Source organism: Heterocephalus glaber, unplaced genomic scaffold (genome assembly GCF_053883595.1).
Source record: "Heterocephalus glaber isolate CG9 unplaced genomic scaffold, H.glaber_assembly_v1.0 deba00001479, whole genome shotgun sequence".
NCBI lineage: Eukaryota > Metazoa > Chordata > Mammalia > Rodentia > Bathyergidae > Heterocephalus > Heterocephalus glaber.
This window is the reverse complement of record NW_028258316.1, coordinates 4033449-4046595: the sequence shown is the minus strand read 5'-3', so window position 1 is coordinate 4046595 and position 13147 is coordinate 4033449. Positions and strand designations below refer to the sequence as shown.

Genomic DNA, 13147 nt, shown 5'->3' with positions numbered 1-13147 from the left:
GCTCTGGCACATGTGACGAGCCACCCACGGGTGTGCAGGGCCCTGACTCCTGCACCAGGGCCACCTGACCACAGTGCGGCTTTGCATCAGGCTGACTGACCTTACCTGAGGGAAGCCCACTTTGCCATCCCAGGCCTCAGTTTCCCCTTCTGCACAATGGGGCAGTAAGACACGCCATCCAGAGGATCGCTGTGCAGAGCTGGGGCCGGATTCGTGCGGCCTGGGCCCCCGGTGTCTGCTGTCCGCCCCACAGCCTTCACGGTGAAGTGCAAAAGTCATGGGGAGCGGGGGGCCCCTGGGGGCGGCAGGAGAGAGACAGAGAAGGATGGGTCCCAGCTGCTGCCACTCGGCTGAGCCCTTTCTTCCCTGCCACCTGTCCTGTTCACGCATGCGTAGCTCTGCTGGGTGACAGTCACGTGCACGCCGCCCACCATCAGCAGTGTGCCGTTTACAGCCTTAGTACTCGATGCAATCAACAAATATGGTGAACAGTTAAATTGTTAAAAAAATCATTTCAGTAAAAGACACACTACCATGAATCCCTCCCCGTCCTCCCGTTGCTTCAAATGCTGATCCTGTCGTCCTTGCCACTTCCTGCAGCAGCTCTGGAGTCCTCTTGCCTGAGCGTCTCTTAGTCACACTGTCGTGCCTGCTTTCAGGGTTATGAACTGACTCGACACCTTTCCCCAGGTGGTCATTTTGACTTTGGGGAGGAGCCAGGACTCGCGCAGTGCCAAATCCAACGAATAAAGTGGAGGAGGACACAGCATCACGTTTTCATGGCCCTGCCTTTCTACTGCATGGTGCTTGGCGGCAGCATCACCACATCCTGTAAAGAAACTCGTGAAAGAGGACTCCAGAGCTGCTTACGTGGCAGGAGGTGGGATGAGTGTGTTTGAAGGGGGGGGGGGAGGATTTCCAGAGGGATTCATGGCAGTGTGTCTTTTACTGTGATAAAATTTTTACAATATAAACACTCCATATTTTTTAGTATCCCATGTCTATTCAGTGTGCAGCCATCACCTCCATCGATTTTAAAACATATTCCTCCCGTAACAGGGAAACCATTCTTCCCTAGTCCTCACCCTTAACCCCCTCCTCCCCGGCTCAGCCAGGAAACCACTAATCTACTTTCTGCCTCTAAAGATTTCCCTGTACTGGGACATTTCATATAAATGGAATCAGATGCTATTTGTCTTTTTGTGTCTGGCTTATTTCGCTTAGCATGTGTTCAGATTTCATCCATGCTGTAGCTGAATCAGTATTTCTTTCCTTTTTATGGCTGAATAATATTCCACTATCTGTATCACCACATTTTCTTTATTTGTTGATGGATGCCAGATTTGCTTCTACCTTTAGGGTATTGTGAATAATGCTATTATGGACAATCATGTACAGGTTTTTGTGTGGACAGATGTGTTCATTGCTGTTGGTATATCCTGGGGCAGAATTGCTGACCTGTGGGGGAACCCCAAAGTTTCCCTTTTTGTGGAGCTGCCGGACCTCTTTCCAAAGTAGCTGCAGTTTTTTGCATCCCAGCAGCAATGTGGAAGGCTCCAGTTCCCCACATCCTCGCCAACACTTAGTGTTACCTGTCTTTTGACTGTAGCCATCCCTGTGGGTGTGAAGCAGCATCTCATGATGGTCTTGATGTACTCTTCTTTACCTGGTGGCCAGTAATGTGGCACCTCTTTTTGTGTACTTGGATATTCTGTATCTCCTTTGGAGAAACATCTAGCTAGATCCTTTCATCATTTTTAAAACTGAGTGATTCATCTTTCTCTTATTGAGCTGTAAGAATTCATTATATATTCTAGGCATAAATTCTTTATCAGATACAATACTTGCAAGTTTTTTGTTGCTTTTTGAGACAGAGTCTGGCTACGTTGTTCCTACTGGCCTTAAACTCACTATGTAGCCCAGACTGGTCTCCAACTCACAGCCATTCTCCTGCCTCAGCCTCCCAAGTGCTAGGATTATAGTCGTGCACCACCACACCGGGCAAGATTTGCAATTTTTTTCTCCCTTTCTGGGATTGCTTTCTTGATTTCTTGATGGTGCCCTTTGAGGCACAGAAATATAAAATTTAGCTTTGCCGAGTCCAGTTTATCTTGTTTTCTCCCATTGCCTTTGCTTTTGGGGTCATATCTGAGAAACCATTGCTTCACTCACAGTCATGAAAATTTACTCCTGCGTTTCCTTCTAAGAGCTTTCTCTTACAGGTCTTTGAGCCATTTTGAGTTATTCCATATAGAATGTGAGGAAATAATCTAACTTCAGTTTTTTGCATGTGTTTACCCCACTGTACGGATTTATTTATTTACCAGCAATTTCTTTAAATTACTGTACTTCTGAAATTTGGCCTCTTCTAGGCAAACTGCAAGTTTGACAGCATGAATACAAAAATGCACAACCACAAAAGCACACGATTGCTGTCCGAGTCGTCTTCACTTGCTGGAGGACACCGGTTTCCATGAGTTTAGACAGCACCGCAAGGGCCAAGGGGAGACAGGGTGGCCAAAGGCTCCCTGAAGAAGTGACATTTGGGCTGGAAGCTGATGCTGTCTCTGAGTGTTAGTGTCCGGAGGGCCGGAGCCCAGCTACACTCTCCAGGTGGGGGAATGGTGTGTGCAGAGGCCCAGAGCCAGGCAAGACCAGAACACAGCCGGACTGAGCAATGGCAGGGCAGAGAGGGACACAGTGAGAGGGACCCCAGGAATGAGCCAGTGAGTCAGGTGCCAGGTACACACACACATACACACGTATACACACAGCATCACCCAGAGCTCCCTGTAAGTCAGAAGTACCGAAAGGGCCCTGCCATCATCTGGGATATGGTCCCAGCCCGGGGCCAGGCTCCCCTGTGCCATGTGGGCAGGCCCAGCAGGCAGGGGGAGAGGTGCCAACATGATCTGTCCAGGCTCCATTGCTAGGAAGACAGGAGTGAGGCGGGGCGGGCGGGTCAGGGGCAGACATGGGACTGGGCCGGGGGTGACTGCTGCCCGGCCTAGGCCACCTGGCTCCACGTCCTATGACACCCGTCATCATCAGGGCAGTGTGCTGTTTGGGCTCTGCTGGTCTCTTATGCATTCTTAATAACCCAAGGTCAGTGTTGCTACCCGAAGTTGATGGCAGTCTTTTCTTTATGTAGCTGAGGTCTAAAAATATCCCTTCCTCGGGCTGGCGGCGTGGGTACGTTCCAGGTTTTGCACGACTGGGATGTTCCTCCCCGGCTGGCTCAGTGGGGTGTTAAATAGGAATCAGAAGAAAAAAACTTGAAACCTTCCAAGGTCAAATGCAGTTCGGTGACAAACTTTTCTCAGACAAAGTCAGAGGGCTTCCCTCCTGCGGGACACACTTGTGGGCGGGCAGCTGGACATCACCAGGTCCCTGACCAACAAGGCTTCGGCAGAGGACACCCCATGCCACCATCCGTGGGCCTGGTGTTCCCCGAAGGCAGCGCTGTCAGTGCCGGGTGCCCGAGTTTCCCAGAGCCCAGCAAGAAGGCCTGGGCGCAGACTCGGAGCTGGAGGTGCTGGGACTCTGGCAATGAGTAAGCAGGGTTCTTCATGCTCCATTTATTTCTGCTCCATTTTGCATCCAAACACAGATGGGGTGGTGTCCCGGCTGGATGGGGAAGAGGACTTCATGTGTCTCGAGCATCCCTTATCTGAAATGCTCGGCATCAGAAGTGTTTGGGAAATTTTATTTTTTCAAGTTTTTGAATGTTTGCAAATATGAGGTATGAGCAAAGCTAAGGTGGACTTTTAAATTTTTAAAAATTTCTTGCAGTAAAAGACACATTGTTATTACCAGTATTTCCTCTCTAAATGTACCTCCACCCCGATGCTTTGAGCACACTACTGCCACCGTCCTCGCCACTTTCTGCAGCGGCTCTGGAGTCCTCTTTCCTGAAGGCCTTTCGTTGGGCTGTCCTGGCTGCCTCAGTGTCCTGAATTGTCATGGTCATTTTGACTTTGGGGAGGAGCCAGAAGTCACACAGTGCCAGATCTGGTGGATGAAGTGGATGAGGACACAGCGTCACGTTTTCACGGCCCTCCCTTTCCGCTGAAATTTGGTGGAAAAAATGGCGCTCAGCAGCAGCATTCACCATATTTTTGACCACATCCTGTAAAGAAACTCAAGAAAGAGGACTCCAGAGCTGCTCCAGAAAGTGACAAGAAGGATGGGATGAGTGTGTTTGACGTGTGAGGGGAGGAGTTTGAGGGGGATTCGTGGCAGTGTGTCTGACTGTAGTACATTTCTTTGAATTGAAACATTCTCCATCTATTTGATCACACCCCTTATCTTGGGGAAAGGAGCCGACTCTAAACATGAAATCCATTTCTGTTTCATGCACACCGCACACACACAGCGCAAAGCTCACTTGTACAGCATTGCAACACAGCTGCACTGTGCCCTTGCCTGTCCCGTGAGGCGAGATGTGAATACCCCACTTGCTGCCTGACTTCGGCCCGCCACATTCCGGATTTGGGAGCATTCAGACTTTGGATTTTTGGATTAGGGAGTCTCAACCTGAGCAGACCTTCCTGCCAGCAAACACTGCTGGAACCCACCTCCGGAGAACTGGCTTCCAAACAGCCCGGAGCCTGGAAGACCGGAGCTCCTCCGGGAGGACAGGCCTGAGTGTGGGAACAAGCACTACCCCACCCGGGCTCCCGTCATGCTGTTAGAAAAAAATTTTAAGAACTGGACTTATGTATAATGACATGATCCACCCCTATAAGATCATCTAGAGTGGGTTCATGGGCTTAAAAATCCTTTTATATGTTTACAAAGGCATGCCTCCTCACTGTAGAAAAAGCATGAAGTGTAGAAGGTGACAGAGAAGAAAATGAAAATGAGGGCCGGGGATTTAGCTCAATGGTTCTGCCTTGGCGCGGTGAGGACCCAGCCACGTGGTCTTCCCTTCCTATCAGGAGCATTCCTGTGGCTTGGAATCATCTTTGACCATCATAAGCGTCCCTCGTCTGGGTGACCATGCTTGTGGTGGGGCTGCATCCCATAAGCCCACGGCTGCCTGAACAGTCAGGAAGTGACCTCTCCTTCTTGCTGTGGTTGGGAAGAGGGGATGGGGGTAGCTCAGTGGTGAGCGCTTGCCTAGCATGCATGAGGCTCTGAGTTCCATCCCCAGCACCGGGCCACTGGTCGGAATCCCTGTTTTCCCTTAACCCACCATGTGACGCCCCCCAAGCTTGCACGGAACATGCTGATTTGCAGCAGCCTTTGTGCCCTGCCTGTGGGAGTGGTCACAGCGCCTTCTCCCTCTGAGCATGCTTTCAGGACAAGGTCCTGGTCACTGGAGTGTGGCTCACAATAAGCTATTTTCTCCCTTCCTTCCAATGGGGTCGTTACCTTGCCTGGACACTGTTCTTCCTGGAACTGGATCCTGCACCCCACAGACCCCTCCCCCTGCACAGTGACCCTTACTGTGGACATCTCGCCCTCATTCCTGGGGTGCGTTTGTTACGATGATGAACCCACACCAGTTCACAGTTACTGGCCAAAGTCTTGTCATTTACATGGAGCTGCCGTGGGCTCACAGAATCCCAGCTATGGCCGCAGCAGTCTTACGGAATAGTTTCCCTGCCCCAAGATTCCATGTGCCGTCTATTCGTCCTTCCTCCCCGTCACCCCCATCACTGATTTCTGTCACCCTGTGAGACCCAGTGCCCCATCCCAGCAGGGACCGTCTGCTCACTGCTCCCAGCCCAGCACCTGCCACCTAGCAGGTGCCCCCCCACATCCCTCTCTTTGCATATTTTAATAAAAATAAGGTTCTACTAAAGATACTAGTCTGCAATTTGCTTCTTCCAAATATTGACAGTGTATCTTGGAAATCTCCCCATATCATAACCTAGAGCCTACTGTCTCTCTTTAGCTTTGTATCATGGAGAATTCCCAACAAACACCCTACAGAAGGGAGAATGGACCGTGACATTCCTGTCCCTCCAGTCACCAGCTAGTGGCCCTCCCTGCCTCATCATTACCCGTGGGCCCCTTTTCTGTGCTATACAGAAGCAAATCTGTTACCACATCATTTCATTTTAAATACGTCTTGGTATCTCTAAAAGATAAAGACTTTAAGAAACAGAACCACATCCTACCTTCACACCTAACAAACATTAATTCAATCTCACCAAACAGCATTCAGATTTCCGAGGGTCTCACTCATGTACATTCCATTTGATTGATGGCACGGGGTTGTTCTGTGATCCAGCCGGGTGCACATGCACCATGGGCAGACCTGCCTTGCGGGGGGGGCTCTTGGTCTGGATCCCCTCCCTCTGTTAGGTTTGTACCTGCTGCAGTTCATCTGTTGAAAACCCAGGTGCCCGCTTCTGCACTCGCTCCAGCTGGGATGGAGCCAGCTGCATCCCCTGGTGGCACTTGGTGTGTTGTTCTGTCCTCTGAGTTTCCTGTGGAGAGTTGACCGGATTCCAGTTCAGTGTGTCGAGGCCGCGGGCTGTAGGGTGGGAGTGCTGCCCTGCAGGAACCTCGAGCTCGGGCCATCCCTGTGTGTGATGTTCTGTCTGCTGCTGCTCAAGTCTGGGCCCTTCATTCAGAAGGGCTGCAGATTCTACCATGAAATGCTTCTATAAAAAGAAACTTCCCCTTGTCAACTTTTGGTTACCCTGAGGTACAGCTTATGTAGGACAGGCAGGATCAATGCCTGATTCTTTCCTTTTATTTACCAGTTTTCAGAATAATGAGCTGCCTATGAATATTTGAATGAACAAATGAATAATGCATGTGTGGATGAACTGACTGGGCCTGGGAGCTGGGGGTTCTCTCTGTCGCCCTGGAAGGTGTCATGTGGGCCCCTGGCTGACAGCACAGGATGGCCAGGTCCCAGTCTGCACAAGAAGGACTGGGAGCAGCTCTTGCTATCCATCAGCCTGCCTCAGTCAAGAGCAGAGGTGAAGCTGGGCATGATGGTGCATGCCTGTGATCCCAGCACTCGGGAGGCTGAGGCAGGAGGTTGGCAAGTATTAGCTCAGGGTGGGAAGCTTAGCAACTTAATGAGTCCCTATCTCAAAATACAAAATAAAAAGGGCTGGGGATATAGCTCAGTGTGAAGGTACTGGGTTCAATCCCCACTACCAAAAACAAAACTGAGCTGATTAAAAGCCACGCTGCTAGAAATACAGCATCTTTTTTTTTTTTTTTTTTTTTTTTGGTACCGGGGATCGAACTTGGGACCTTGTGCTTGCGAGGCAGGCTGCAGCATGACTGAGCTAAACCCCTGGCCCTAAATACAGCATCTTGTTCGTGTAGTGACACATGCCTGTGATCCCAGCACTCAGGAGGCTGAGGCAGAAAGATTGCCATGAGTTCAAGGCCGGCTCAGGCTGCATGCTAAGACCCTCCCTGTCTCAAGAAGGAAAGAGAGAGAGAAAGAAAGAAAGAAAGAAAACCTGGACAAAGGATCCCATCACCCCACCCAACATGCAGGAAACCTTATTTTATGGTTTAAATACGAAGTGTTCCCCAAAGACTCATGCATGTCCCCAGTGCAGCAGAGGTGGCACTTTTGGAAGGTGATTGGATCACATGGGCTCTAACTTCAAATATCGTTCAATGACATTTTTGCGAGTGACTGAAACAGGAGGAGGGCCTCACTGAAGAAGTGGGTCACAGAGACGTGATCTTGGGGACTCTATCTGGTCCCAGCCCCTTCCTTTCTTAGGCTCTTTCTGTCTCTCTCTCTCTGTCTCTGCTTCCTGGCTGCCATGAGGTGAGCAGGTTTCCTCCACTAGGCCCTTCTACCACAATGTTCCTGTCTTGGAGCCAGCCGACCATGGACTGAACCATCTGAAACTGTGAACCAAATAAACCTCTCCTTTAGGTTGATTTTACCAGGCTTTTTGTCACAGTGAAGGAAAACTGACTAACACATCCTAGAAACCACCATCCAAGTGGAGGAGGGAGCAGCTGCAGGGATGCACAGTAGCCTCCACCCTGGGGCAGGCCTCAGAACACCACGGACCTGACACAGGACGGGGGACTAGGAGCTGCACACACAGGGCCTACTCTCACCAGCACAGTGACCTCTCTGCCCTCTGCGGTCTCCCCAGGTGCAAGTGCAACCTGCATGCCAGCCTGTGCTCAGTGCGTGAAGGCAGCCTGCAGTGCGAGTGTGAGCACAACACCACTGGCCCCGACTGCGGCAAGTGCAAGAGGAACTTCCGCACACGCGCCTGGCGTGCTGGCTCCTACCTGCCGCTGCCCCACGGCTCCCCCAATGCCTGTACGTATGTGTCTCCGATACCAGCCAGGGGGCTGTTGTCACCCTGCCCTTCACCCCTGGAGCTGTGGGGCGCACACACACATGCAGGTGGACATGCACACATGCACACACAGAAACATACAAGCATGCACGCACCAACAGACAGACGTGCACACGCGCACACAGACACATCTCATTAGGAGCCTGGTAATGACCCTCTAGCTTCTACTGCTGACCTCTCCACTGCCCTTCCGGCCAAGGCCCCAGCAGGGAAACCCCACATGGGCTTCTCAGCCTCTTTCGTGGCTTGTGACCCCTTGACACTGGATGCAGGGCAGGGTCCCACAGGATGCAGGGAGTGAGAGCACCAGAGCCCCCACCATTCCCAGGGGGCGGGGATCCCCAGCTCTGTCCCTAGTCGTGGACTTCATGGGGTGCTGGCTGCACATCACACTGTGCCGCGTGCTGCGTATCCCTTCCTCCTCCCTCATCCAGGCCTGGAGTTGGGTGCCTGTTTTCCTGATTGCAGAGACATCCTCTGAGCCCTGGGCCTGGCTGCCAGCCCAATTCGTCTTCTCTTCGCACACCAGGGGAGCCCTGTGCACACCCTTTGGGGTCCCCCACCCCCCTCCACCCCCGGCACAAGCTTTGGTGTGTCCCTGAAATCATGGGTCCCTGGGATCCCCAGGCCCTGAGTGAGCTCCCAGGCCCTGGGCCCTGATCACCAACACTCTCTGGTGCCACCCACCTGTAGATGGGTAAACTGAGGCCCGGCCAACCTTGGGCCCCTCCCAGTACCACAGTGAGCTGCAGCCGGCATTGGGGCTCCAGGCCACTTCCGGGACCTGATGCTGAAGCAGGCGCTGGGCTGCAGCCCTCCCACTTCCGGATGCCCCACCGGCCTCCCGTGAAAGATTTATATGGCTTTAGGCTGATCAAAGCAGAGTGCTGGGGCGGGCGTGACAGGCCTGTCAGTGCGTGGGCCGGGGCCAGCACAGTGACAGGCCTTTGAAGGGGTGACTTGCTAGGCACCTCGCAGCACTCGGGGCCTTCAAAGGCGCTGAGACAGCTTGGGGTGCGGGCGGCCACCTCCTGCCTGGCCCCCTTCCAGCCTCCGTCCTGCTCTGTGTCCCGAGCCTTCCCTTTAGCTGCTGTCACTCCCTGTCTGACTGCTGCTCTCGCCTCCCCTCCATCTGTCCCACAGCCCTTTCCCAGCCCCTCTGGCTCTCCTCTTCCACCGCACAGTCTGCGGGGTCTCCTGTCTGCCGCCCCTGCCCCAGAGCAGGCCGTCACCACCCCTAACCCCACCCCAACCTGCTCCCCACATTCAGAGCCAGCTCCTTCCCTCCCCAGTCCCACCTGCTCTGCTCATGCCTTGTTCCCCTCTGAACCTCTCACCAGCAAACATGGGGCTCCTTCCTGTCCTTGCTTCCAAGCCCTGGGGGCCTCGGAGCGAACCCTCGGTCATCAGGCCCCATGGACAATGCCCCTTCGGGGTCTCTGCCCTTCGCCCGCCCATCACTTCCTGCCTCGGTAGCCAGTCTCCTGCCGTGTGTTTGGACCCTCTGACCCGGTCCTGCCACATAGGTCCCTGTGGCTTGGAACCGCTGCCCTTCTGGGACCTCAGCCTCGGGGGCCCAGCCTAGCTGTCGCCTTGCCTCTCTGTACCACCGGGCATCCGGCCGTTGCGAGACCCTGGGTGCCCACCTGTCAGCCTCACCCCCGAGGTGTCCCCTGAGGGACGCGGCCCTGCCCAGCCTGCTGGGAAAGGGGGTGGAGTGCTGAGCTCCAGGCCTCCGTGGCCCACACGGCTGCCACAGCCCCGGCTCACCCAGATACCTGGCCGGCTGCAGCCACCACAGTGCCCCCCACAGCGAGGACTGGTCGGTGGGTCCTTCCTCCTCCACTGTGCCCATTCTTCACTGGGGCCACAAGGCCTCTGCTCAGACTGGAGCCTCGGCCTCCCACTTCCGACACACACGCGCAGCCCCAGGCTGGACCTTGCTCTGCCCTCCTTCACCCAGTGTCTGCAGAATGGGCCCTCGGAAGCCCCTCGAGGACAGAGCGGCTCCTGCCCACTAGGAAGGTTCCAGTCCATCCTTCACATGGGGATACACAATTGCTCCGGCTGAAGGACCTGAGAGTCTGATATTAAACAGGAGGGGAGCGTTTGATGCTCATCACGATGTCCTGCAGGGAACTCACAGCCCCGAGACTCAGTTTCTCTCTGTCCAAAGAATGGCCCAATAGCAGCGCCTCCCCTCAGGCTGGCAGTGAGAAACAGGACACGCTCCATGCACCAAGCTCCGTGCAGTGCATGTAGGGTCTCAGTCTCCTCCCACCCCAGGGGCCTCCCCTGCCCTGCTTCACCCTCCAAGGGGAGTTGTCAGGGCCCTGGTCTGACCTGCCCATGACCCTCTTGTCTCCGGCAGGTGCAGCTGCAGGCTCTGCCTTCGGCAGTAAGTATGGCTGCATGGGCTCCCGCATGGCTGGGAAGAGCAGGGCAGAGAAAGAGGCTTAGCGGGCCCTGGGCCTGGCCTCTCGCTCCCTCCGCTAATCATGCCCCATCTGCTTCTCCCCTGTCCCTCCCCAGTGGCCCTGCTGTGGCTGGCAGCTCAGCGGCTCCCGGGACCCCAGGAGCTTTGTTAGTGCTGCTTTGGAAAGCCCAGGCCTCGTGTGGACCTTGGTCTTGGGTGGACTCCCTGCTCCTCCTGCTGTGGGTGGCACACAGCCAGCCCGGCCCACTGAGAGGCTGGGCGACCCAAGGCCCTGTCCCTGTGCTGTGTCTAGCTCAGCCCAGCTCCCAGGGCTGGGAGACCCGGGCGCGGCTTGTGCAGGAGGGCAGGGAGCCCGAGAACTCAAAAGGAGGAAGCTCAGGGACTGGTGTGGACAGGACACCGTAGTGTCTCGTTTAAACCCTGTGGACGCCCCGCTCTGAGACTCAGCAGCAGCAGGCTGCCAAGGTCCAGTGGCCAGCTGGTGGCAGAGCCCCATCTCGGAGATGTTTCTGAGACACATTGTCACCCTCCACCTCTGGGTGGGGACATCCCTCCCTGACTGTCCCTCCCCTGACAATGGCCAGAGAGGGCACCGGAAGGAAGGCGGGCCCTGCCTGGGATGCGGTCTGCACAGCTGTGGTCACAGCACGTGGCTTCTCAGAGGTGCCACCCCGCTGACCCCACCCTCACCCCCGTCCCACCAGGCAGCAGCAGGCCCCGGAAGGACCCTGCCCCCAAAGCCCTGGTGGCCACTGTGCCCACGAGGGTAGGCCCCTTGACTTCTGCCCCCTCCACGCCTCCTGCCCAGGCCCCCACAGCCCGCAGGTGGGTGCCAGGCTCCAGCCAGTGACCTCTGCTGTCCCCTGCTGCTTGGAGCCAGCGGTCCTGCCTTGCTCTGCCGTGGGGCACACCTCTTAGAGTAGAAATCGTTAGCACCCTAGAACTGCCAGGAACAGGCCAAGGGGGCTCCAGGGTGACCCTGGGGTCTGGCCTTCCGCTTGCCCCTCCAACACATTCCTTGCTCGGAAGGGGCCTGAGACCAGTGTGGCACAGGGGCCCTGGGAGGAGGGTTCCACGGCCGTGGTGAGGCCACGCAGATGTTCAGAGGGAGAGGGCCTGGTCACCTGAGGGTGCTCAGCTCTGCCGTCAGATGGGGCGCTGGCTCGGGCCCCACCCGCACCGGCCACCTGGCGGGTAGGATGCAGGGTTAGCTGAGCCGGCAAAGGCAGAAGGGAGGCTTCGGAGGAAGCAGCCACAGGGCACTTGCTGGGCACCCAGAGGCCGTGGGTGTGGGGCGGGACCACCCGCAGGTGTCTCAGCCATAGATGGGTTCGGAACCCTGGCTGATCCTAAGTCCCCCCAAAGGCAGACCTGTGGGTGCTGGAGCAGAGTTCTGGTCTCACCTGGACTTCCCCAGGGTGACCTGCCAGGCAGCAGCCCCTGCGTGTGCCGGAGCCTGGAAGGAACCGTGCTTGTTGTGGGTAACACATCCTGGCCTGCACCAGGGAGTGCCCTGACCGTCCTGTGACAGAAGACATATCCAAGGACAGGGAGCCCTCTGGCAGGGTCTGCACAGCCCCAGGTGGCAGCGGCTGCCTTGACCAAGTCCCCTTCCTGGGCACTGGGAGCAGCCCTCCGTGGCTCCGTTCCCCTCTTGGCCGGCCAAGCGGCTGGTGGGATCCCAGGAGCCCCCAAGACCCGGCATCCGCTCAGGGTAGAGGAAGATGCTGACTTGTACTCCCAGGCTCCTGAGACTTCTGCTTTTGTTGCTGAGCCTGTGATGGGTGGACAGAAGCAAAATAATCATGAAGGGTGTGGGGGTGCCAGGTCTGGCTCCAGACGGATCTGTCGGGGTGCAAGGCTGGGTGCACATGCTCCCCTGCTCCTAAAGATACCCAGGGAAGAGCTGGGGGAGAGAGAGGCCTCCTCCCGCCCAGAGCTGGGCCCTGACTACCCGGAGACAGGGAGGCTCAGAGGCTTAGGGCAAGCAGCTGGGTTCCTGGTGTGTCAGTCTCGCCTCCATGAAGCCATTTTTAAAGGAAGAATCCTTGGTGCTCAGGCCGGAGGCTGTGGGCTCCAGCCGCCTCTGCCCCTCTGCCACCCAGCGACCGACCGCACTCAGGCCTTGGGAAGCTGGGAGGCGGAGCTGTCCTTAAGCCCTGGCTTCCTCAGCTCCCAGATCTTAGGGACAGCCGGGCCTCCATCTGCTCCTGGCATGCGGCGGGCACCTTGAGAACGTCCCTCCCGCACACCTGAGCAGCCCAGAGAGCAGGCAGAGGCTTTCCCTGGCAGACAAGCTCCCAGCTCTGTGCACCTTCCAGCCAGAGTCCTCAGGGTCCTGAGCCCTGGCCCGGGCATCTCCCTCCCAGCCGAGTGAGCAGTGAGCGCAGGCCTGGGC

At 55.8% G+C, this 13147-nt stretch overlaps 1 protein-coding gene across 11 annotated transcripts in view; it reads left to right on the top strand.

Moving 5' to 3' along the window:
- Ntng2 (netrin G2) overlaps window positions 1–13147 on the top strand; it is a 50953-nt gene that overhangs the window by 32656 nt on the left and 5150 nt on the right. For 8 of the 11 annotated variants that reach the window (XM_021261838.2, XM_021261836.2, XM_021261837.2 and 5 more), the window contains 2 exons: window positions 8100–8272; window positions 10684–10710. In XM_021261838.2, the coding sequence (XP_021117497.2) occupies window positions 8100–8272; window positions 10684–10710 (200 nt within the window). Of the gene's footprint in view, window positions 1–8099; window positions 8273–10683; window positions 10711–11453; window positions 11579–13147 lie in introns of all 11 variants that reach the window. The other 3 variants (XM_021261839.2, XM_021261840.2, XM_087182999.1) reach the window with 2 other exon arrangements.